General features: G+C 41.3%; 1 protein-coding gene across 1 annotated transcript in view; it reads left to right on the top strand.

Annotated features, from left to right (window-relative positions):
- The first annotated feature begins 12,432 nt into the window (after positions 1–12,432).
- Positions 12,433–23,356, top strand: part of LRIG3 (leucine rich repeats and immunoglobulin like domains 3) — a 43,153-nt gene continuing 32,229 nt past the window's right edge. Inside the window, exons 1-3 of the mRNA XM_072876999.1 lie at positions 12,433–12,737; positions 20,189–20,260; positions 20,528–20,602. Coding sequence (XP_072733100.1) covers positions 12,544–12,737; positions 20,189–20,260; positions 20,528–20,602 — 341 coding nt within the window. The 5' untranslated portion in view covers positions 12,433–12,543. The remainder of the gene's footprint in view (positions 12,738–20,188; positions 20,261–20,527; positions 20,603–23,356) is intronic.

Below are 23,356 nucleotides of genomic sequence, written 5' to 3'. Positions count from 1 at the left end.
TTTTATAGTTATCCTAAATTAATTTAAAATTGAAATAACACCTAAAGAGAAGTATTAAAATACTTTTTTTTTTAGGCAATGAACATCTCGAGACTTCACAACAGTTCTCTCATTTGTTTAGTTAAAACACTTTATTACCTCTTTCAGCTGACTTGAAGAGGTGCAAACATTTTGCCTTACTAAAAGCTTTTTGGTGTGCCGAGCTCAGAGGAATAAACAGACTTGAAGCTGCCAGTGATGGTCTGGAAAAGTAATTACCAAGGGACTTTCTAGAAGGATTAGTGCCCTTTAATATGCTGATTAATCAGCTTTTAAATAGTGAAGATCCTTGAGTAAGTCTTTCCAAGTAAAGGGAATGTCTTTACTTGCTGGTATGGGATAATGGTATTTGAAAAATCAAAAGTGATTAATACCTGAAGTGTGTGTAGTTGTACAAATATAATTTTTTTTCAGAAAGGAAAAAGAGCTTAGTAAGACATTTACTGTCCACCTGTACTGTCTGGCTGAACACTGTATTTAGGGGTGTTCTCCCAGGAGCAGGCAACAAACACCCCATGGACTTCAATGAGAGCGCAGTCGGGAGCCTGTCGCCCGCGACGACATCCCCACGGATCGTGAGAGCCGCTCTGTGCTTCAGCTCGGGTCCTCGTAACCCACCCGCTCCATCGTGCCCCTAAACGCCAGGTTACTGAGGGCATTCAGCAGCTCAAATTGCCTCGCACTTCGCGAAAGTAAGTGCTAACAGGCCTGCTCTTTCCAGCTGTAATTAGTACTATGCATTGGAAATGGCTGCTGAAAGCTTCTTGTGATCTCTCAGTCGAAGGCAACCTCAAAAAGCAAATAAATAGCAGATAAATACCTTTTTAAAAACCCAGTTATAATTCTTATTCAACATAACATAGGCATACTCTGCCTCTTTCTTGCAAATAAACATAATTATTTGCAAAGGCTTCTTAACTTTTAAGTGGCTTGTCACACCCACGTCTTTATACAAATTTAATGAAAGGAAAATGTCAGATCTCCCGTTGGGTGAAACAGGATTGAGTCTTTTGTCTGTGCTGCGTGGTAAGCTCAGAAGTGTACTTCCCTGATCTTTCAGTTGTACACCTACTTTTGTGTTACTTTTCTTGCCTTCTAAGTATTCTCCTTTATTGCAATCTAAATTTCAGAGTACAATTCACTATACAGAGAGATTTAACTTTTTGTACGATTAATCTCCTTCAGAAAACACACCCACCGCTGTCACGTCTTTGTGTGACTTTAGATATGGGAATAGTCTGCTGGAATTAAAAGACTACTGACACTCCTAAAATTAAACATGTGTATAACTGTTTGCAGAACAGAGGCCTAAATTATCTCGTCTCTCTTTCTATTTCTATCTCCAGGTTGCATTTATTATTTGCTGTCCTCTGTTGTGTTTACAGTCTTTACCAATTATAAATATACATAAAACACTTTTTGCCCATTCTTTCAAGCTACAAATGAAAACAAGGAATACAAGCCTTGACATCCTACAGGGCATTTTTCTCCAGAGTCTCTCCAGACCATTTGGTCTTCCCTGAAGTCTCCAGCTGAAAATCTGGTCTGTGACAGATCAATTTAAAAAAACAAATAAATCAGATTTCGTGATGCAGTATATTGAGTGCTCTACTTCATTTCCCAGAATGGACCAAATACATTGCTAGAATAATTCACCAAATCCATGGCAGCTGTAGGACTGTGTTTAAGGTCGCTGTTAGATACTATGAGATAGCACTGTACTATTAACTATGGGACAGAACAGCATCTTTTGGATGGGGAGAAATCCCCAGCCTTTTCTTTCACGGGGAGAAATGCCAGCCTCTTTAAAGTCATGCAATAAAACTCCCATTAGCTCCAGTGTTATCCCCCTTACTTGATGCTTATTTACTGTATGTGTGGCAATAACACATATTCCAAATTTAGCATCAAAGAGACTCAAAATTGCAGTTGTATAACAATTTGGTGAGTTTGAAAGAGTGAAGCAAAGGCTCCTTACTTGGGAACTTTGAATGCCTCAGCAGAGCTGATGTTTCTATCAGCACTGCAAGTCACAGAAACCTGTGGGGTGCAGCAGGATTTGCAGGTTTTCCTGCCAGGCTGTTGAGCCTGAGGCTGCCATAGATAGTCGCAGTTGAAGGCTGCACTAGCTGTGCTTGAAACCTACTGTACTCCTCCTGACAAAAATGCATGCAGTACATGAAGTTAAATATCACATGCACAGAAAGTTAAAGTACATATAAAATATATTTGTGTGTATATGTGTGTATATATATGTGTATGTGTGTGTATGCGAATATACATGTACAATTAAAAATGGGGGTCTGAGCATTAACTGCACATAATTCAAATTCAGAAAGCAGGATAAAAAATGTGCGTTAAAGAACTGTAGCACACATGCAAACTTTGTGGCTTTAGACAAGCTTCTACAGCACTAGAAATTGAAGAGCATAAATTACAAGCACTGATGCATGCTGTCTGGTTTGTTTTCAACTATTTTTCAGGTTTTGAGCCCCTATACAGTTTTTACTGGCAATCTGAATGTCTATCAGGCTTATGAAAATGAGCTTGTTTTTCTTGTACTGCAGGTTTCATGATCATTAATACCAGACCTGTGCACTACTGGAGTAAATGGAAGCAGAGACAAATCAGGTATGAATACACAATTGCATTCTGATAAACTGAAAAAAGTATGATGTTTAATGCTATCTTTAGTATCTTATACAAGTTTTGTTTGAGCTACAGATAGCTCAGATCTGATCCAGTATAAAGTTAAACCAGTGGAGAGAGACAACATTTGAGCCAGCACAATTTCAAGGACAAAGATACCTATGGAAAAGAAACTGAATTCATTTGAAAAGGCAGAGTGAGGTTTTGTAATTTCAAGGGACTGTGCTGTTTCTAATCTCAGACTCAGTGCCCATAACCTGGATTTACCACCACATTAAGCCACAATATTTTTTGATATGTTATTTTTCATTGGTAACAACAGCTTAAGGTGCACCCAGGACCGCTACTGCCGTGCCACTTGTTCCCTGGTCCATATCATGGCACCTGGCATCGTTTGTGGGGCCAGATGACAACCCAAATGAATTAACAGTGCCAGGTTAAAAATAACTCCAACAAAAAATAATGATCTGGCTTCCTGTAAGGCACCACAAGCAGCTGTGCTCACACCGTGAAAGGGTGGTAGGGGCAGGTCTGAGCAGGCAGCACGCTGGATGGGAAAATCTGAAGCCACCACTGCTTGAGAAAATGGTATGAGGAACTGAGGAACTGTTCCCACGGATACTCTGTTTGCACTGCCCTCCCTCGTCCTCCCCACTTGAAAAGTTGCCCATGGGTATGGAAAGGTACTCAGGCCACAGGCTACAGGCTATTCAGGCATATCTAATTTGCTGAAGGAGTAGTGCTAGAGACAGCTTTGAGCTACTCATGGTTACCGAATGCTTGCAGGTCATGAAGGGGTCCTGGTCAGGAAGGGTTCTCACCACCCACCCCACCAGGCTTTCCTTTTGCATCCAAACCTTCTTCTTAAATACATGCTCCAGTGCCCCTCTGAATCAGGGCTTTTTACAATAGTCTATTACAGCTCTGGAGATCAGTGTATGCCACTAAATAATGACAACGACAAAGGGTTGTTTGCACTTGCAAAGTAGTCAGTAGTAGCTTCTTTGGTAGAATTACTCATTGGTGTGAGCTGCTCCAACATATTTTATAATTAAATATATACTTAATTTAAAAACATCCATTTAAGAAAATAAAATAGAGAGTGAAGTATTTGGAAAGCATTAGAGTAAGTTTAAGAGACTTGAAATGCAAAAGAAGTCAGGCAGGCGGCTATACTTTAAAAAAAATCCTACCACTTCATATTTAACTGTTGCCATTTTTTAGACAACAACATACATTCAAAAGCCATGTAAGAGATTATGGTTTTAGTTGTAACTCTGAATGCCCTTTTCTTGTTGATTTTATTTTAACATACTTTATGGTTTATTTTTATGACACGCAGCCATATATATGTGTAAAAAGTACATTTATTTATAATTTAAGAGATTAATTTATATACGAACTGAAATATACACAAGGCTAAGTTTCTTGGCTAGATGTCTTTTGATACTATTTTTAAATTGTATTATTTTACTAATAAGATGCAAATCCAAGGGTTTAACATTGCCCCGGGAGAATTACAGTCTCCGAGGAACACATTGCTCACAGCTGCGGTGAAATATCAATCACTGAAAATTTCAGCACTTTTAATTCCATCTCAGTGACATCAGTGGGATAACTGAAATATTACTCACATGTGGCACTCAGTGAGTGTGTGTATGATTTTATCAAAAGTCTAGGAAAGTAATTTTGTGTTTATCCTTAGCAGTTTTTTTCTAACAAAAAATCAGAATGAAAAATATTAGTGTGGATAACGTGGTGTATTAGTGGTCGGGTTTTTTTTCATTATGATTACAATAACATGTAATTTTTGCAAAATTTAAAATGATCAGCAAACCTCTTCCTGTTTACTTTAGTTGCTAGCTTCTTCCCCCCCCCCCCCCCCCAAAATTGGGAAATTCATACTGTAGAAGTAGCTTAGCCAACCTTATGGAAACTTTTCTGATTATAAATCACTCAAAGGATAACTCAATTATTGAGTGTCTGTCAATGAAAGGCATGGTTTCTTAATCACTGCTGCCAGACTTGTGCCCAGCCTGACCATGTATGTGGTAGTACTGCTTTGATTTTGACTCTGTACATGTGGGCAAGGCACCTAATAACCCACATTGTGGCACTGTGTCTTCTTATCCACCTAGGATGTGGTAGGATGCTGACACTGTTGTTGGCATCTCTCTAGAAGGTTTCTTTTTCTACTGCTAAGATCAGTACAGTCCAAAGAGAACTGTACGCTGAGCTATTTGCCTTGTAGCGATGCTAAAGCATTGCACCCTTTTATCCTATTTATTTCCTCTCAATAAGCTGCAACAGCAATGGAGAACACAAATGCAAGGAGAGTCCCTGAACCAGAAGTTTCTTGTTTGGAGATGACAGCACATAACCAGAAAAGTATTTCAAGATTCAACACGTGCAACTCTCTGCACTGCTAAATATTTCCTTTGATAAATTGGAGAGTGTAGAGGGGCCTGTGAGAGGGAGCAGTGACTGAGAGGAGATGATTAAGCTGCAGACCTGGGAGGGAAAACAACAAAGGAAAAACGTCACAACAGACAACATTCATGGAAATGTGTGCTGATGGTTCTCTTAGCTTACCCTAGCAGAAAACCTACTTGAGAAAGTCACTGAGGGCCAAGAGAAGAAGTGCCATGGCCATTAGGAAATGGGCAAACCTCAGCCTCCTAGTCTTAGCTGGCAGCTAACCAGGCTATTTGGAAGATGACATCTGCATTTCAGAGGCTTCCCAAACCTTGTTGCCTGCATGTGAGAGATATAAAAGAGGGCGTAGAAAGCTTTGCTTGTATAAGATTCCCAAAAAGTGTCAGAGCCATGAACAGGATTCATACCAGTATCCTTTGCAGTTTCTCCCAATTCCATACTAACAAGATCAATACAAAGATCGTGTTGCAGACCATTGTTCACCAATCTGGCCAGCTGGTGTACAGTGCTGGTGTTTGTTGAACTCCTGCTGGGCTGTAGCTGGCGCCCAGCCTGTCCAGATCATCAGGCTGTGTTCGCTGCTGTCTGATCCAGCCTGCTCTTTGATGCTCTGGCTCAGAAAGTCAGATGTTATTGGCAAACATGGCTATTGCAAGTAACCACTTGAGCAGCTGTGGAAGTGGTGCAATGTGTGTTTGGCCAACTTCTTACCGGGACAGTGCTTGCTTATTTTGTTTTTTATAATAATTGGGAAAGCAACAGGCAGCAGACAGCCGAAAGGGGGGAGCAAGTCCAGATGACACTATAGTCTGCTATGACTCCCTAGTTTCCCAATGATGGCAATGGGATAGCTTTGTGCAAAATCTCAGGTGCTGCTTGCTGCGCTGCAACATCAGGTATTCATCTTGTGAGAGCTGTAAACTGTGTCCTCCTGAGCCTGTTACCAGCTTTCTGTAGCCCTCTCCTCCTCACTCTGTTCCTCTCCTTTTGTATCTGACCCCCAAATGGGATATAGTACTTCATCTCAGCCCTCAACAGAACGTTATTGCTTTCCCTCACATAGAAAACTCTGACTGATATACCCCCAAATGCCTTCTTTGATTTGACACATACTGAGTTAGTTTGTGATACACTACTAGGTCTTTTTCCACAGGGTCCTCATTTTGTATTTGTACATGATACTTCACTTAAGCACAGCACTTCCCCTTTGTTTTACTAAATCTTACAAGATTTAATCTGTTAATAAATCCTTAATACAACTTGTTACATCAGCAGACAACAAAGCAAACTATTACAGGGCTATAATAAAATTAAAACCCACAATTCATATTTGTGAGAAATTTTGCTTATTACTGTTACAACAACATTTAAGGTACCTATAACTGAAAAAGCTTGAGAAATATGTATACCTATCAGTCTATTTAGCTATTCAATATGTATGTTTGAAGGCACAGAGTGGGAATCGTCTAAAAATCCAGGGTCTAGTCTGAACTAGTCATAAGGCTCTCTCTAGTCAATGAAGAGGGAGAAAAACCTCCAGAGACTGATTCATTCCAAATGCCTTGATTGCTTATTTTAGAAAGGTAGTAATCACTCCCTGGATGTGTCTTTCTCCACTGACTACAGAAGAAGCCAAGAAAACTGCTTTAGAATAGATACCAAACTTCCAAACTGCTAAAATTACACAAGATGAGTCCCAGCTGCAGCTTGTTCCCCCCCCCCCCCCCCGGAACAGATAATCAGACCTAAATTCTTCAAAGATTTAGGCCCTAATTCCCATTGATTTCTCACTGTGAGATTCTTTTAGCCGTTGACTTCAATGAGAGTTACACACCTAAACGTGGTGAATACTTAACATGGGGGGGCGGGGGGGGGGCGCAAAACACTGATAAAAATCTTAGCAAGTCTGCCTGTGACGATTTAAGCAAATACAGCCATCGAGCACCCATGCCTCTCCTCTGGCAGATACTTCCATCCCCGTTGCAGAAGGGAACATGTGTTTGTGCTTCAGGTGCAGTAACCCCCCACCCCAAGGAAGGGGAGGAGGGAAGAGCTGGAGACGTTATTGTCTGGGACAGCCACCGCTAGATTCAACAGAGCATCTCTTCTGGATTCCCTTTTTGGCCACTTCTTGATCTTTCTTACCACAAAACATTTACGTATTTTAAAAGATTATTTAAAAAAACCCAGCAAACTAAAACAACGAGTAGAGCAGACCTGGCAGGTGTTTTATTACAGTAGCACCATCCTGAAATTACATCTACTTATTTTTATTCAAATTGACAAAATTTCAACTTGAGTGTTCCTTAATGACATAAAACTAACTCTTCTTTTTTCCTCTTTGAAGTTACATCATTGTAGATGTTGATTGTTTAATTGTCCTTCCAATCATTCACTTAACTTCCCACTTAGCCCCATGCAGGACATGACTTGAAGACATTAACAATCGTCACTAATGTGGATTGCCTGAGGATGTTTAAGTTTATTTGTAATGGAGGCAAACACTCACTGTTTGCATGAATTCTATAAAAGCTGAACATTTTCTGCCCTAGGCAAAGTTTTCAGAAAGAGTTCATATGGTTTTCCTGGTTGTAATCAGAGCATTCAAATTATGCATAATTTGGTTTTCATGGTTTCAGTGTTGGATCACATAAAGTAAAGTATAATTACTACCCAAAATAAATTTCTGTATGCACCTTGGGATATTCACCATGGACTTATGACACACTAGTAGGAGATTCACAATTACTAGGAAATTATTCAAGAACATCTTATTGTTTTCCTCAAATGCAAGTGAAATTGCAATGGTTAATTATAGGAATTGAAATAAATGGTCATGAAGTCTTAGTGCTATTATAAACTAAAAGTAATATCAATTGCTATACCCAAGCGGCAGAAGAAAAGGAGGGTGGGAAACCTTTGCATTTAGAGTAATTTCCATGAAAAATATTCCATTATATTGGATGAGATTCCTGTTTACACACACAAAGGGAAGAAATGAAAAGGGTCTTCTGCATCCAACAGGGAGCTTTCGTGGGACTCTAGTAACTTCCAGACAGGCGCCCGAGGCAAAACCTTCTATTGCCTATTGCAAGCTATTTCGCGTATGCAAGCAGTCCCCACAAAAAGCATGTCCTGCTCCACTTTTGTTTTTTAAGCAGGATGGGTCTCACTGGTTCATCTCTCTCCAGCTGTGGCTTTAGAAAAAGTTTTGTTAGCCTTAAGAATTTTTTTTTTTAACAGATTAAATGGGAGAACCTGCAATAGGGAGTGGAAATCTTGAGAGGATGAACTCTTCATTTCCTTCTCCCAGATAGTCCTAAACATCTTCTTCGACTAGAAATAAAATGGAACTGGGAAGGTTTAGGAATAAATAGACAGGACATTAATTCTGCCAATACTCCTACAGGGCCATTCACTGATAGGAAAGTGGATAGATGGGCCATTGATGTCCATTTCACTCTATCAGAAATGAGATGTGTCAGAGCATAACCAATGTTATTCTGCTTTGCTTCTGCTTTTTGCTGCTGAACACTATCTAAATCACTGAACACTATCTAAATCACACGAAAAGCAGAAAATCCAAAACTAATACTAGACACAGATTTGGATTACCTGGTGATCCAGGAGTACATGGGGGACTCTTAATTCCCAGGGTGGCCTTAATGGACATAATCATTTAGTAATGTAACTGTTCACTCCTTTTGACCTTCCGGCATAAATCCTGCAGATTTAACTATACATAACTACATACAACTATATGTAATTGTCTCTTGTTGTGGCTTGAGACTCTTTTGAAAACTGACTGAAAAACCTGAATTTAGATTAATCAAACTGTTACAAGTTACTAATGTTATAAAAGATGTTCTAAATTTAACTCAGAACAGAAAATGTACAGTATCTTAATTTGGTTTTGCTTAATTTAGCAATAGGTAAATTACTTTTAGTAATCTGCTAAAACCAGCCTGATTTGAGGTTGACCTTTTCTGAAGGTAGGTTACTTGAAAGCAGTGCCTGATTTCAATGCATTAATGATATGTAAAAAAATCATACTTAGACAGCTTCTGGGTGTGTCTTTTGCCTGAAGTGAACGCATATTTTAAACAACATACGTTTGGACTTGAATCTGTAAACCCATGTTTATCTGATTTAAAATAATCAGGGAGTGAAAAAGACACCATTAGAGTCAACCCATAACATCCCAATGAAGGGTCTACAGTTCACTATGCAACTTTCTTTCCTCCACTCCCAACTCACCCAGACTAGTCTCGTGGAGGAAACTAATCTCATAAGCCAGAGAGCTTGAGGGTCTAGTTTTACAAGAACTTTTCTCTGCAGCCATGCTTCCCCCTCCTCAACATCATCCCCTCAGGCTGACCGATATTCAGGCTGCCATGGAAAGGCCCTGTCTTTGCGCAACCACCATGAATAAGCCCTCTTCCTTGTGCAGCTACATGGAAAACTGGATGAGGGAATTATTCCAACTCAGAACTAAAGGGGGGGTGTTATTATTTTTGATGGGGTTTCAGTCAAATCAGTCCTTTAATCCTGTTGAACATCCATTTATACTAATGCTGATGCCAAACAAGGGTCGGCAGAAATCCCTTGCAACATGTGGAGATAACAGGGTAGAGGAACGTGAGACCTCTCACTTTGAAATAAGCTTACTTAGGGCAGATATAGTCCAGCCAAACCTGTGAAGAAGACATTTGTTTTTGCTTATGTACAGTCATGATGCACTCTCAGCCTAAAACTAATGAAGAGACCCCTGGGACTGGGGGCTGCCAGCTCTTGCAGCATTCGTATCAGGCGCAGAATTGGTCCCCGAGAGTTCTGAAGAGAGCAAATCTCCCTGTGGGAAGAAAGATGTTCTGTCATGGGCTCTGAAGTACAGCATATAAGCATTTTAGAATTCATAATATAATCAGTTCTAAAACGTTTTATTGAGTATTCTGAGAAAAGAAGCTGCAAAAACAAATGGATTAATTTTCTGAATTGATTTACCTTGCTTAATTTAAAAAAGCTTCACATATTAGCACTAAATATGCATTAGGTTTTTCTAAAGGCACACTATTCCATGACTGCATGAGTGGTTTTCAAAATTACAAAAACAGAAGCTCTTGCCCTTTTCAACATTTTCATCTTTTTTTCTGCTTTCTTTTCTCAGATTCTCTCCTGTTCCATAGTTCACCTATGCACCATGTATATTATTGACTGCTATGATAAAATAAGTTCAGAATGCTTTGTTTCTATGTTTTCTTTCTCTCGGATGTTAAAACTGACAGCTTAATGACTCTGTTGCCACTTTCCAGTGAATCACTGCCCTTGCCAACACTCAAGATAAGACAAGCTCACTTTTCCCAAAGAAGAGGCCCTTTGCTGTGCACTCTGGGAACTGCAGTACAAGGCTTAGTTACTTTAAATCCGTTTTAATTCTAGTAAAGTGCTCAATAATTCTCTGGAGCAACATAAACATGAAGGTCTTCCTCTTGAATTTTTGATTACTTTGCAAAACTAGCAAGTACAGCATATTTTACATAAATACAAACATAACACGTTCAACTGTCTCTGTATATTAGTATAATGGTGTGAAACAACTGGACAGCTACAACAAATGCTGGCACTTTTGAAACAGAAGGAAGCTTTCCCACTGACTTCAATGGGAACAGGTACAGGCTAATGATGGATAGTTTTGAAAATCTGAATTTGGCACTGTCCTATTAGATATTTAGAACAGCTCAGTGTTTCACAGGCTTTGTTAATCTAATGCCAACCTAATGGTTTTCAAAGGAAGGAGGCTGCAAAGAAAGTAAACAACTACGACACACCAATGCTCCCAAGACAGTTTTCATTTACAACAAATAAATGACAGTAACTTGTAAATATATACTAATTACTTTTTATCCTGTATTTCATTTATTTGCTTGCTTGCTTTTATGTGTAGAAAAAATGCGTGTTCCTGCAGTGTTTGTTTGTTTTCCCATACTAATTTCCTTAAGGAGCACCAGTGGTCAATGGAGCACAAGCTGAAAACACACCGCACGGCTCTGCACACCCTGTGCACCTGAAACAGTCGTGTCGACAGTGGCACGTGAATGTTTGTAGTTACTCAGGACTTGCCTGCTTGGCTTCAAATTCACGATTCCCGACTTAAAATGTAGTTTCGTTTATTTAATTTGACCTGTGTCCTGAGATACACATGGGAACAATAAAAACAGGGACAAAGTTTCAGCCTTACAAATCTTGGTATCAGAGCCGTCAGGCTTTCGAGGCTCCAGGTCCCCAGTGTCTAAGCCGTCTATAATCTTCCAGGTGAAACATATAAAGGTGGGAGAGAAAGCACAGTGTCCGTGAGCAGTTTGACGTCTGGTGCTGCCAAGCAGGGGTGCGTGAAACCTACAGTAACTGAATCCGTCGCAGGGTCCGGGCTTACACATGGAACTTGAACAATAGGTATTTACTTAAATTACATAGATTACCTCAGAGATGTGGAATCTGTACGCCCTGCCCACTTCCCTGAACCTCTGGAGCTGGGATCCTGTGGGGAACATAATGGGCTTAATTACGGTGTCTGGACTAGCCGCGCAGGACCCGGAAGGCAGGAGTTAACCTCGCCTCACCTTTTACATGCCAGTGACCCCAGGCTTGGCTGGGAACCTGCCGGGGCCTCTGGAGCCGCTTCTGGATTGCCCCGACTCGCGCTAACCGGCGCGGCGGCGAAGGGAGATCCCGCACGGGCAGGGCCCGGCCGCCCCCGCCTTCGCGCCTCGGCCCGCGCGCGGTGGGCGACGCTCAGGGCACCCGGCGCCCGCTGCTGGCTCCCGCCCGCCCCCGAAGAAGCCGGGGGAGGCAGCAAGGGCCCACACGCGCGCCCGCCGCGCTGCGAGGCCGGCCGTCGGCTGCCCCCGCGGGGCGGGCAGCGGGCCCGGGGTGCCGCCGCGGCCTGGCAGCAGCGGGGCGGGGCGGGGCGGGGCGGGGCGGGGCGCGACGCCAGCCCCCCCGCCCCCCGCGCCCCTGCCCGCCACCTTACGCCCCCCAGCCCCACAGGGCCAGGCCGGCCGCCCCCTGCCGCGGCGGGGCGGGCGGGGGCTGCGGCTGTCACATGGCAGGGGGAGGGGGCTGCGGCGGGGCGGGCCGCGCCCGGGGCTCCCCCGGCCGCGCGGAGGCGGGCTGAGGCGGCGGAAAGTTTGCGGAGTGGCTGGCGGCGGGCGGCGCTGCGGGCCCCCTCCGCTCGCTCCCTTTACTTTTTTTCTACACCCCCCCCCCCTCCCCTCCCACCGCTTTCCCCCCTTGGCGGCGGCTCCGGGGCATGAGCGGGAGCCGCCACCCGCGCTGAGAGGCGGGAGGTCGCGCCGCGCCCGGCTCTGTCAGTGTGGGAGCGCCAGGGACGGGAGCGCGGGCAGCGGCTCCGAGCCCACCATGCCCCGCCGGCCCCGCGCGGCGCCCGCCGCCCTCCTGGCGCTGCTGCTGCTGCTGCTGCCGGCCCTGCTGGGGGGTCGCGCCGCCGCCGCCCGCTGTCCTGCGCCCTGCCGCTGCACCGGGCACCTCGTCGCCTGCAGCCGCCTGGAGCTGAGCCGGCTGCCCGAGCGGCTGCCGCGGGGGGCGGTGCAGCTGTGAGTATCGGGGCGGCGGGCACCGCGGCCGGCTGGGGGTGCCGGCCTGCGCCCGTCGGCCATCTTCTGCCCCTGGGGGCCGCGGTCCCGTCCGCGGGCGGGTTTTGGGGAGGGAAGCGCGGGTTTCGTGGCGATAGCGAAGCGGGAGGTGCCGGCAGCGAGGTGCGTGGGGCGGGCGGGGGCAGCGCCTGGGGCCGGCGGCCGAGCTGTCAGCGAGCGCGGCGGGGGCGGCGGCGGCCGCAGCGGGACAGCGTCCCTCGGGCGGGCTGCGGCCCTGGGAGGGGGTGGCGGTGAGGGCCCGGGCTGAAATCGGGCCCGGGAGCGCTGCTCCGTGTCTTGGGAGGGGGAGGAAAGAAGTTCTGATGACTTTCTTGGAAAACGCGCGGTCCTCATCAAGTTAATATTGATTTGTGTGTCGGGAAAACTGGTCTCGGTTTTATTTGTGCAGTTCTTCGTCTTCGTTCCCCACTGGTTTTGGGTTTGATGATTTTTATTGACGCTGGAGCTTGCCCCGTTTGGTCCGGTGGCACGGATTCGCTGAATGTGCAGTAACGCGTACTGAAATGCCATCTGTAGAAAATTTACTTTCAGTGACAAACTTTTATGGACAAAGCAGAAATTATGGGAGCTTTCTAAAAGCCTGAAAATAGCTGAGGGACTTTTCACATTTGTTTTTAATCTCTTGTCACTCAAAGATCTTCCATATTAGTCGTATTAATTTTCTATTACATTTCCAAAGCAGATTGAGATAAGGACTTTAAAGTAAACAGGAAGACTTTCAATTAGTTGTGGCTAATTCTGTTCAATTGCCTCGTCTGGAGGTCATGCTGCTTTACTCATGAAATGTGGATGGCTGTATTGACACCATATGGAACTGAACATAGGAATGGCTCTGGGAGATGAATATTTCCAGGAGTGGTATAGGAAAGTGTGAGGGGAAAGAAACTTTTTTTTCCTTTTGGCTTATGTGATTGAAGCATACGAATCAAATACCGGATCTGCTTTACATTCAACAACTGGCTTTGCTTCCTATTAAATTTCATCCCTCCTGTTCTTTTGAACTATTTCAGTACACTAACATAAGTTTTCTGACAAAACCTAAGGCTTTTTTGATACTAAGCTAAGCTTCATAGTGTTGCCTCGCTATAAAAATATGCTAAAATGCATACTCGTATATACACCATTCAAGGTGACAATTGCTTAGTTTCTTAGCTTACCTTACTTCAGCGCTGTTAAGTTAAAATTCAGGTGTGACAGCATGCTAAACAAAAAAACAAGGGGAAAAATCACAGAACTCTCAGTTTTAGAGTTGCTTTAAGAAGTATTTTGCATTAGCAGTAATCTAAATTTGTCCTTTCCACTTACGTTGCTGAGAGACAATAAAACACATTGCAGGGCTTTTTTGTTAGCACAAGGGAGGTTTTTCTAATTAGAATTCCCTTGGTAGTGTAAATTGTCCTTATGTAAGTTCACATTCCTTTAGAAGTGTGAGAAAATAAGTTCCACTTGTATAAATAAGCTTTGGTCTGTTGTAAGAAACCCTGCTGAGATTACTCATTGGACAGCTGTGTCACTCGCTCTTAAACTCACAGGAGTACATCTTTGTAGGTGTCACCAAACCATGTGGTCTGGCTGCTTTTGTGTAAATATTTCTTTTGTTTGTGTCAAATGCCTTAGAAGTACCCTGCTCTTTCTTCCTTCCCCTCTTCTTAATAACAGAGCAAGAAAGAGTGTGGCATTGTCTGTTACCTCCAGCTACTCCAGTACCTGGAGCTGGGCTTGCACAATATTTAAGATTATTATGCATTTCAGTTTTGCATACGCAAAAAAGCTTTGAATAGCCTGGATTATTGTTGCAACAAACTGTGCATTCACAAATTGTAAAAGACTGTTTATGAATTTTATTGGTATATGTTTACTGTGTTTTCCATGGAAGTCCATAGCGGCTATAGCCAAAGGCTAGTAGTTTAATTGCAGGCTTTCCAATTCTCTTTGGAAAACAACTGTTACACCATGTTCTCCACATACGCAGGCGAGATCTGCCAAGCAGGAGCGGGAAAGCTCTTGTGCCTGAAAAGGTCTAGGCCCGTGTTAGGCTTTACACCTTCCTCTGCCCATCTGTCTGCTCTCCCAGACAGAGAGCGGTGGGATGAAGTTGGCTCCCTGAAGTGCTGTTTGACTCTTTCATTCCTTTTGTGTTCAAATCCCCCGGTGAAGTAAAATGAGAGTGTCTAATGTGGGAAGACTGCGTGACCTCAGAGTGGACAAGGAAGGAAATAAGAAAATGAGCTTTAATACTGAGTTGTGTCCCGTTCTTTTTGGTGGCAAGTGTGAGGCTACTGCTTTGTACAGAAATGGCTTCACGAAATGGGGTGTAAATAGGGTATAATTGCCAGCTTTACTGTGATTTTAGCCCAAAATACCATCTTCTGTGATGCTGCCTTCACAGAAGCTAACAGTCCACTGAGAACCGATAAACATTTGTAAGGGTTTTGTGTACAAATAGTTTTGAAGTTAGATTTCGATTTACTTCCAGGATGCGTGTCCTGAGATTGCAAGAATGTGGGTTTGTTAGAGCTGGTGTAGCAGAGCCAGGGGCGGAGGGAGGGAGGGAGGAAGAGTGTTGAGCGTTGGCCAGTGTCCTCCGTGTGTGCAAACTCCCGGTGGCACTGCCGTACCCCTCGCCAGGTTCACCGAGGAATGCTAACTAAAACTGTCGGTGGGGCAGGAGGGAAAGTCTGAAAGATGGTTTTCACTTGTGTTTGTATTACATCTTTAGTATTTACATTTTATAAATCCTCTAGTTCTCTACCAGAATTGCCAGAAAAAAGGGCCGTATGGTTTTCACAGCTGTTTTTCAATATTTTCCAGACTAAAACTTGAACATAGCAAGCTGATTTATGAGTCACTTTGGATCAGTGTCTTAAAACAGCTACAGCCTGGCTTTTTGTTTTTCAGCTCTCCTGATTTCTGCTGAATTAGCAGCTCTATAGGCCCCAGTGGGACTGATTAAGAAGCTGTTGCTGGATTTGCATTTTAAAATTTGACTTGGGGCTCAGGTTTCTGAGTTCTCTAAGGAAGAAGATGATAATTGTGACTAAGTGTTGTAAATTAAGTTAGAGTCTGAAAGTTATATTTATAAAATGTGTGAAGAAACATTTGCCCTCTCCCTTTATGCATTAGCCTTCCTTTCAATTTTTTATCCCAAACATTGATGTTTCATGAGTGATGTTGCAGCTTTCTAATGGAGAGACTTGTGAATTATGACAGATGGTCACACAAATGTAATGGAATATAGAAAATAGTTTCTTTCATAAAATGGGTTCTTAAAGGGCCTCAAAAACTATGGCATGCTTTTTCAAGTGGAGGCAATTCTGCTTAAATGCTTAATCAGTTTTATTAGAAATCCGAGGTGAAGAACAGGTATATATGCTTTTTATTGTTATAAAGAATTTCTTAATATAAATCTGGTTTTTGAAGTTTCTGAGTGCATTCACTGTTATATCTTTCATGGCTTTTGAAATTCTAGTAGCAAAAGTAATCACAGAGATTTTCTCCCCACTTGTAATGTGGTTTTAACAGACAAGGAAAATTCAGAAATGGAAAATGCATAGTAATAATCTTAGTGTTTTAACGTTGTCAGTTCCATTTCTGTGAAGGAAAAATACTGATTCATTTTCAAACCTTTTCTTCATACTTGTTTTAAGATATGTTGAAAATGCATTGGACTGAAATGTACTTGTAGCTTTGTGACAGGGTTGATAGATTTTTAGATTTAGAAAATGCCTCAGATCCAGTGCTTATAAGTTTCAGAAACTTCCATAGGCTTAAGCTTCACTTAGAATATTAGTAAAAGACAAATATTTTAACTCTTGGTTCACTTCCAACCACTCTGATTTAACTTAAAAATGTAACTTGCAAGGCTTTTTTTTGTGAAGTTTCTCATGCCAGTAGCACTGAAATAATGTTTAATAAAATATTTCTAATTCATATTTTATCCAACAATTGGTAAACAAGTATGTATACAGCTGTGTGAAACAGGCGATTCAGTATTGTCTTTTTTTGTTGGTGGTGGTGGTTTGCTTTGGATATTTTGCAACTTGTGTTTGACAACCTGCTGTAAGTAGACCAGGAATGAGGATTTTGTACGTATGTATTTTTTTAAAGTAGGTGCTATGTGGAAAATCTGAGAGTATCTTTAGTGTTAAAAAACAAACATGAAAAAATAGTTTGAAACCTAGTGTAAGTTGTTACGCTCACGGTTGCCTTGATAGACTCCAGATGGATGTAAGCTTGAGCTATGAGTGAAAGTGTCTGGCTCCAGTGTGGTGATCATGCACAGCAGTGGTTGTAATTGCAGGATTTTTATAGTTTAAGGACTCTGCCAGATTTTTTTTTTCTTTCTTTTTTAACATGTTATAACTCCAGCAGAACAAATCTACTCACGTCTGTTACTGTCTGGTAGGTCCTTTAGGCAAACATGTTTTAAATAAACCTTTTGCAGGGTTTTTAGATGAAATGAAGAAATGCAGGTTTTTAGCACTAATGTTGAAAGCTCTTTGTTGAAATAATTACTGATTCCTAGGTCTTGTCTGAAGCATGAAGAACAGTAACATATTAGGCACTAACAGTCATAACTTGACTGAATTTTGGCTGTTTATTTGCATAGTTATTATAATCCCTGCAGACTAAAGCCAAATATTGAATTAAGTTTAAGGGTAAAAATTGTCTCTACTCTGTCTGCTTTAAAGGACCAAGTTAGATTCCCATCTAGAGCTTTGTAACAGCATACTTTTTCAGTCTTTAAATTTAAGAATGCAGTATGAGAATTTCAAATTATGCAGCTAATGTCTTCAGGTGTTAAACAAAGGGATTTTTCTCCAGTCTATGGCCAGACAAATGTTTGCACTAGACTTAAGTAGTGAGTGATGCAGTCGTCTAACTCATGTGGTTAACCTCATTTACAGGAGAACTCAAAATCATAATGATGAAACTAACATTTGTGGGTTTTTGAAAAATGTTAACACTGTATTGGTTTTCCATCTTTAAGAGGAAAATCTGTAGGGGTTTAGACACCTGGAAGAAGGTGCAGATGTATATTAGGTGCTGGAGTCCAGAGCTGAGTCTCAGAAAACATCCCTTCCATGGCCACCTGAAGGTGGTAGAGGGTGTTCCCCTTCCCTAGGTGGCTCCTGCCAGCCCTCACCCCGCCTTTTTTGTGCTGGAAAGTGCCTTTCGCACCTGCGGGTCTATCCTGTGCACGCTCCTGCGCAGCCTTGGCTTGGGAAACGTAGCGCGTATCTCCTCCCTGCCTGTGGCCGTGACCCAGTCCCCGGTGCCACAGCTCCGCGGCCCGCTGAGCCTGATCCAGTTGGCTGGCTCAGAGCACACCTCGTAACCGAGTACTGGTGGTACCCCTCGTAATGCCCATACATGCCTGCGATTATTTTTAATGTTTGATTTTTATTGTTATTTTTTTTTAACTGCTGACTCTGGGGGAGGACAAAAGGGATGATGGAATTGTCCTGGCTACATTGAACAAGTACTGCATAAAGCAGCAAACAGTTGGGGGAGTCTAAAACGTGGTTTTACCATCCCCATGTGCTGTTGAAGAAGCTTAGGTGCCTGGCTGGGTTGCATGGTTACACCTGTGTCCAAGGATCTGTGGTGGTGGGTGCAGAGAAACTGGAGTTCTCTGGATCTGCAGTTGTTCAGGGCTTAGTGACAGAGCAGAACACCTAGCACAGCCCCTGAACCTGGCTTGATTTAAGCCAGTTTTGGTCTGTGTGCAGGAAGGATATGCTGATCATCAGGTTTCTTCACTTCCAGACCTGTAGGTGGAGAGTAGACATGTCCATGGCAGTCAGGCCTGTGTTTGGCATGCTCAGTGTAGGTGACTGTACTGAGTCATCCAGAAAAAGTAAGGAATCCCAGAGTTTCCTCATAGATTGAACTTGAAATACACTTCATGCCCACATGGCTTGGTGAGGACCCCAGGCATGTTGGATGACTGTTCAGTGCTTAATTAGCACAGGGAGAAGTGTCATGAAGTGTGAGAAATTTCTTTGCCTTTACCTGATGCTACAGCAGCTCACTGCTGAAGTGTACCAATGCAATTCTTTGTGTCTGCATTGCTAACTCTCACTGGAGTGAGTTTAAGAACTCCTTAAAAATGGTACGGTTTTTGTTGGCTGGCTTGGATAAACGCAGTGTTATAATGTCCAGCGAGCACTTCGCAGGTGGCTGAATTGGTGCAGGTGAGGTAGTGACAGGCTGTAGTAAGGGCGCAGGAAGGTGCGTGTTGGGGTGGATGAGTTACTAAGAAGGGGGAGGTCTTCAACAGGGCTAGCCATGGTTACAAGATCAGTTGTGAATCTGTACCACTTGTGCAGATCTCTGTAGATGTGCAAGTTTGAGTTTCTGTAATTAGCTTCTCTGCCTTCTATTACGTGGTCATTCTTTTATTTCTGTGATGTTTCCAGTACTTCTGAGGCTACAGCAAAAGTTTCTTAGGACAAAAGTTTCTTAGGATTTTACGGTGTTGTCAAATGCTCAAGAGGACATACGGTAAAGATGCATGGTGTCTGTAGGGAAAAGCATTTCTTGACAGTGGTCAAGAAAATGTGTGGCATTCTTAGTACCCTGGCTTGTTTTGTAGCAAACACTGCAAAGACATTAACAAGATTTCTTATAAACTGCATCAATATATATTTGGGATCTTGAGTACAGAGTGGCACATGCTAAGTGCTCGAGCTACTTCTTCAAGTGTGATTAAGTGCTGTATTAATGTGACTAGTATACAGACATCTTAAAACACAGAATGGAATTAGGCCTTCCTGTGTCTGTTTTCTTCTGATGTTGCTTGTTTAAGATCCCCATTAACTTCAGTTATGTAGGAATGGAGTCCTGAATTGTGTGAAAGCATGAAAATAGAATTGAGATTTATGGACAGTCCTCATTGTGTATTTATGATCTGTGCGTTGCTTTAGAGAAGTAAGTGAGAAGAGTAAACGATACAAATACTATGGTTGACTCAAGGAATGAGACTGCCATGAGTCTTGGTTTATGACTTTTCCTTCATAGGCTAAAGCAAAGAGGTTGCTTTAGCCAGATCTTTTGTTGTGAAGGGATGGGGAAGAGGGGTTTTTGGTGGTATGTATGAGTCAACATCTTAAGATGTTTTTCATGGCTCTTACACACACCCCACTGAACAGTTCTAAATTGTTCAGAGGTGTAAGAAGTTCTTTGACACTGCTGGCAGTGATCAAGGTATTTACACTTATTTATACCTTGTATACTCAAATGAGTTTCTATTCTAATTGTATTAATATATAAAAAACCTCTTAATCTACTTGGAAACAAATGATAGCGTATTTTGGATTGAAATTGTATTGCTTTACCCAATGTTTTATGGCAAAACTGACAGGCTGTTTATTTTTGTAACCTCATAGGGACTTAAGTCACAACAAATTATCTTCAATCAAGACCAGTCTCTTGGATCACCTTCATAGTCTTCGGGAAGTGTAAGTTAATTTGTCTTAATTTAAAAAACAACAACAAAAAAACAACCCCCAAAAGCCAACCAGTGTTTCTGTATGCTAATTGTATGGCTATTTCTCTAGGGATAATTGGTGGAACAACAAAGATGTTTACTGTTCTGATGTTTTACATTAAGTGAAACTGGAATTATTGTTTAATTTTGGGGTGACACTGTTCAGCAATTTAGCAAATCCAGTGTACATACTTCTGACTAACATCAAAGCTGACTCTCCCTTTTCTAATATTAATAGGAAGTTGAACAACAATGAACTGGAGATCATTCCAGATCTGGGGCCAGTCTCTGCAAATATAACTCTTCTGTCTTTGTAAGTAGATCTTACTCTTGTCCCTAGTTAGTGGAACTAACTACAGGGTTCGTGGAAATATGTGCATTACAGAGATTAAAGTGAAATAATTGGAAATAGAGCAGCTTGTGGTTAGGAAGTTGATTATGTCATATTATTTAGCAGGTTGTTTAAAATGTGTATAATTGAGCTTAATCCTTGTAGTTTTTATGCTTCCCTCAGATACAAAGACTGCATTAGAATTAATTTATGTTGTGGTAGTACCCAGGAGCCTCAGCCCTGTTGTGCTAGGCACTGTACAAACATTAGTAAAAGTTATACAAACTTGTACAATGCAGACTTTAAAACAAGAGTTATACTCTATGATTATGCATCTTGGCTGAAATCCCACTTGCGTTAAATCATGGCGGAATTCCATTAATTTCAGTGGGCAACATGGGGAAATCCCCTCGAGATGCAGCTTCAGGACAAGTATCTAGGTTAGAAGATTATTTGCCAATATCTTTAAAATGTCTTTTTGAGCCCATTTTAATGTGTGGCATAATTTTTTTACGGCTGCAGTTAATACATGTAATTGTGACACGTGATTATGTCTATATTCATTGTTTTGTTTGAAATAAATTAGTGGGTTACTTGGTGTGGCATCTGTAATACGGGTATAAAGTTATAAATAGCAAATAGTGCCCATAACCAAAACAGTTGATTTTAAAGGAAATTTAATTCCTGAGGATTTCACTTGAAATCAGTTTGATTTTTTTCCTGTGATGTAATTTCTCTAAAATATTCAAGGAACTGCTAACAAAAATAGTTACTATCATACTATTAATTGTAAAAAAGAAAAGGCATGTTTTTCATGTGTAGGATTTGGGTTTTATCAATGGGAATCTAAAGTGTCTAAAGCTAGTAATATGTAGCCCTCTGGCTAAATCCTGCCCTTGAATACAAATTGCAAATTACCTTTCTTGAAGAAGCCCGAAGGGTTAAAACAATACAGTAAACTTTGGAAAGCTGTTCAGTTAATTAAATTGATCACTATTCAATTGCTTACATCTGGTGATTTATAGGGGTTTGTTTTTACTCTAGGCCCAGGTCAGCTAAGTCAGCTGGTGCAGCCGCTGTGTCTGGACTGCTCTGTTTGAATAAGAACTAAGTGACATTTGATACTGATGTGGTTTCTTACAGATCAGAATCAGAAAAGAATGAAAGAAAAAGCAGATGGTGTCTGACAAATAATTGTTGAATTTAAGCAAATCTTCTATTTTACATTAGTGTTGATGTTATTTTTACACTGGCATATCATTCTGTAGTTTAAGCATCTAATTGATCTGAAGAATATATTTCTTGGGTGGTGGTGGGTTTTTTTGTGTTGGTTTTTTTTTTACCTTGCTAAGATTCTTTTTACCATGAGGTTGGAAATTTTGACATAATAAAGTGGTTTATATCCTCCTACCTTACTTCTGATGAATACAAAGTTGAGAATTTGTCTTAGCATCTCCTCTAGTCCTTCTCATGGAAACTTAACTAGTTTAGATGAACCTAAAATCATCCTTCTGCAGCTGTGCAAAGATTTTTGTATTCCTTTGAGAGAGTAATGAAAATCAGTCACTGCTGGATTGGTTGTTCCTTATCCTTAGGTCACTGGCTTCGTTCATTTACTCAGGTGGTGAAACATGGAAAAGCCTCTGTTAGATTGGTGGTCTGCGCTATGTATACTGACATGTAAAAGGAGAAAAAAAAAAAGTATTTCTAAAAGCTGTTGTCATACTACCAATGCAGTTAAAGTTGGTCTGGTTGGGTGCTAGCTTGTTCTTGTTCTAATTTCCATTACTTGTGTGTGGTGTTGGGAGATTATTGAATATGTGTGCTTCAGCTGAGATTAAGTACCTATTCTATAACCACAGCAGAGATTCCTTGAGATTAATATGGTAGAAATAATTCATTAAGTAATTTAAAGGTCTTTCATTAACTTATGAATGTCAGTGTGTAATAGTTAAGACAATTATTTGTTCCATATCAAAATGGATGTAGATAGAACATAAAATTAGAGAGTGGTATTGCATTGTTCAAAAAATAAAGCATCTTGTTTCTCTTGCAAAGGTTTCTGTTTAAAACATATTGCAGGTTGGAAGTTATTTATGTAAAGATGTTAAATCTCATTTTACAGAAAAGAATATAAATAAAGAAGAATAAACATACAGCAGTTGTCCAGCATAAAAATATGTGATATAGTGATATAGATGGACAAATATTAAATTTAATGGTCCTTTTTTTTTTTTAGAAGTGAAAAAATATGTTCACTTATTTTTTTTTTCTGTGTTAGGTGTTATTTGGAGGGGTTGAATTAAACTGAGTTAGTATGATAGCTAAGTCATGCGAGGAAAACACATACAGAACAATTAGAATATAATTTTTAGAGCCACTCTTCAAAGAAAAACTATACTTTAAACATCTGATGACTTTCTTCAGGATTTTAAACTTTTATATGAAAGGAGCTTGTGGAGCCTTTCCAAAACAAACCACTGTTTCCTTGTTGAGTCTTTATTCTAGCTTTCAAATAATAGCAGAGAAGAGGGTGCTAGCCTTCTGAAACTTGATTTGATTACATTTCTTATGACATACATATATGTTGGTTCATTACCATCAGTTGAAAAGCCAGTTTTTTTTTTTTTCAAAGGAGTCTTCAAGCAATGCTGTGGAAGTTGTGCCTTCCTTTCTTGCCAAAATCTTCATTGTTGAAGAAAATATCTTCTCGCAAGAATTTTTTTTTTTTCCCAC

Source organism: Ciconia boyciana, chromosome 1, assembly GCF_034638445.1.
Source record: "Ciconia boyciana chromosome 1, ASM3463844v1, whole genome shotgun sequence".
NCBI classification, from domain to species: Eukaryota; Metazoa; Chordata; class Aves; order Ciconiiformes; family Ciconiidae; genus Ciconia; species Ciconia boyciana.
Note: the sequence above shows the minus strand (reverse complement) of the source record. Positions and strands in the feature narration are given on the sequence as shown.